This window comes from Suillus plorans (genome assembly GCF_016647745.1).
Source record: "Suillus plorans strain S12 chromosome Unknown HD556scaffold_77, whole genome shotgun sequence".
Classification (NCBI taxonomy): domain Eukaryota; kingdom Fungi; phylum Basidiomycota; class Agaricomycetes; order Boletales; family Suillaceae; genus Suillus; species Suillus plorans.
In genome coordinates, this window is record NW_024537461.1 from 175308 (window position 1) to 178256 (window position 2949).

The 2949-nt window shown below is 44.9% G+C and overlaps 1 protein-coding gene across 1 annotated transcript; it reads left to right on the plus strand.

Moving 5' to 3' along the window:
- Positions 1-1066: 1066 nt before the first annotated feature.
- HD556DRAFT_1210110 (uncharacterized protein) lies at positions 1067-1291 on the plus strand (the record flags this gene model as incomplete). The annotated part of the gene is made up of 1 exon (XM_041296545.1): positions 1067-1291. A coding segment is annotated over one exon (225 nt), but the record flags the coding sequence as incomplete, so codon positions are not given.
- Between the last annotated feature and the right edge of the window lie 1658 nt (positions 1292-2949).

Genomic DNA, 2949 nt, shown 5'->3' on the forward strand with positions numbered 1-2949 from the left:
TGCCTCTGATCTAGCTCTTTGGGAAGAGACTAGCCTTTACTCGATCACTTCGCCAGAGTTCTACCTCTGGTCGTTGTTACCTGATACCGTAACTCTTGATCTCTTTTATTGGAGCTGTTACGGAAGACTCTATCTGAGTTTGTAACAAAAGATTCAAGTTATACTTTGAACCCCCGCTATCTAGCGGAGCTTATACTTGACCAAGATGCCTGCCTCACAGAAGCAACAGCACACATTCAGTGAAGCCACTGGATTGAACCCCTACCCCAGATCTCTGACTTTGACAGCCAGATTAAACAGACCTCAGACACCACCGAACCCCTTCCCATATTCTTGAAGCTACCTGGGCCATCATCAGTCCAAGCCAGAACCACTGTATCATCTATTGGACCCTTCACAGTTCTACCTGACCCCGACCCTACACCAGCTGTAGCAGACGAAGATGGAGAAATTCCTAACGCACCAGAAACCAAACTCAGATATAGAGCGAGATACAAAGCTCCCCCACCAGACCCTAAAGAAGAACCATTTGATGAAGAAGACTCCGACAATGATATGCCTAAACCAGTAGAAAAGAAAATCAGCACTCCCCCTGACTTCAATGAAGAAAGGGACACCTCCTCTAGATTTATATGACTTGTCCATCTTTATCTAGACATCAATAGCAGTATTCAAAGTTTGCACCTGTGCTGAGAAATGAGAGCCAAACACCAGCAGCATGGTATACATTTCAAACTCCGCCCTGCCTCTGACCGCCGTCCTGCCCATCAACCAGCCATCAATGCTGTTGTCGCTGTCGACCTTCCTGGTATTATCTGATCCCCAATCACCCTTTATTTGTCACTTTCTTTGTTCTCAGGGAACCATTTAGAAGATGGCACATGCTGCTAGAGGTCGAGCTGAAGGAAATCACAGTCAAACACAATCCAGACGAGCAAAGGGGAAAGCTCCTGCAAGTACGGTTGTACCAGCAAATGAAGATGATGGGCCACAACCTGAGATCAGTCCTGCTCCCAACACCATAAAGAAGCTGGCTATCTATTGGGAGGGGGCTTACAGTGCTCGCACCTCTCGGCTAATCGCCTGGTGCAAATCTAATGATGATGAATGCATAAAACTCTTCTCCGATTCTGTGAAGGACACCAAAGACCAGGGGAGGAAGAAGAAGCAGAGCGGTACTCCAAAGGAAACATACTACTTGCAGCTTGCAAATGCTATATTTTCAAATGACGAGGATCCTGAAGTACGGCGCCTCTTCCGGACAAAGCCTGGCACTTTGATTAAGCTTGTCCAGACTCGATTCGGAATGTGAGTACCTCCGAAATCCTCTTGTGTCTGTTGTGAATTACAAATTTATACTGTTTCATTACTGATCAGATGCTTCAGGCTCAAATGAAAATACAATGAATTCAACAAGTTCCTCAAGCAGACAGGCACCGTATTGACATATGATGAGCTACAGAATAACCCGCAGACCAAGACACTCATCGGTGGGTTTTTCTCGTGCATGTCTCTCAATTGTACTTTTGTTTATTTATCTCTTGCAGATTCGCAACTGAACAAGTTCCCATGGTGGCCAGACCTTCATGGTTGGTGGAGGACAAATCCTGCCTACAACACTGTATTCTCAACTGCTGACCCTGGGCAAAACCATGAATCTGCTGCGCTACAACACTTCCGTGTGCCTGACCGTGAGGATGCACAACTCCCTGCCGATGAAAATGAACCACCAGAGGATGCTGATATCGAAGATGGGGAGATTATTGATACGGGTGATGTTGATACAAATGTCGACACCTGTCAAGAAGATATCAATCCCATTGACACCACCGATGCAAATGCTGCAGGACAAGTAGATGACAATATTGTGATGGAACAGTCAGATCGGTTCCTCCACATGCAACAAGCACCAGTTTTCTCCAGCTCTTCATCATCGACCCCCAGTCTTTTTCATAGATCTGCCTCTACAGGCTCATACACTTCCTTGCTGCGTCTTCGCCCACCCATCACTCCAATCTCATTGAGAGTGACATGTGGGCTAGGGAACTCAAAGTGCGCAATGCTCACAATGAACGAGAACATGCTATGTGTCTTGCTGAGCAAGACCACTTACACAGACATGAGCTCATGGGTCACCAACTGGAGCATGCAAGGCTTGAGCTTGAGCTCACCTGTGCATGTTGAGAAGAGGAGGAGGCAAGGATTCGGTGTATTACAATGGAGCGGGGCTTGCCAGACCAAGGTTGAGTATCGTGTTGTCATCTTTGTGCATTGCTTGTTGCATGTCCTCTCAGTTTGTTACTTCACACATTATCTTTGTTGCGTTTTTGTTGATAATTAGATGTTGTTTGAGTACTGCCAGTGTTTTAATACACAAATTTTGCCACTACATCTACTGGAGCATGAGAAGTAAATGTGCCATTAAAGCATTCCAAAATTCTTGTCCCGCTGTCTTGTTACTTGAGGGTCTTATATGTTTTCGTGTAAAATGCAGTGACACCACAACTACACTTTGATAAGACAAAAGCTGCCAACTCCTCAAGTACACGGTCAACGGATTTTCTACTTCTCAGTTGATAACGTGCTGTTCGTTGGAGGCAAGACTATACAGTCAGTCGTTTGGTTGAAGCGATGGACTGCTGAAATAAGATAGACAATGACTAGTATAGGTAAAATCCTATGAGAGTCACTGAAATATATTGAAGAAGGTAATGGACAGTGATATAAGAAACTATCCTAAATGAGTAGGCTGAACACAAAGATACTTCAAGCTGGAAGGATGTGAGAACCTATGACTAAGCTGGACCTCAGGCTGTGGCTGAAAGGTCTTGCAAACAAAAGATGGGAATGCTGACTAAGCTTTTCCCAGACAAATCCTTGCTGATGTAATCACAACAAGAATACAACAGATCTAGACCACCTAAGGACTAGATAACTAAATACAAGTGA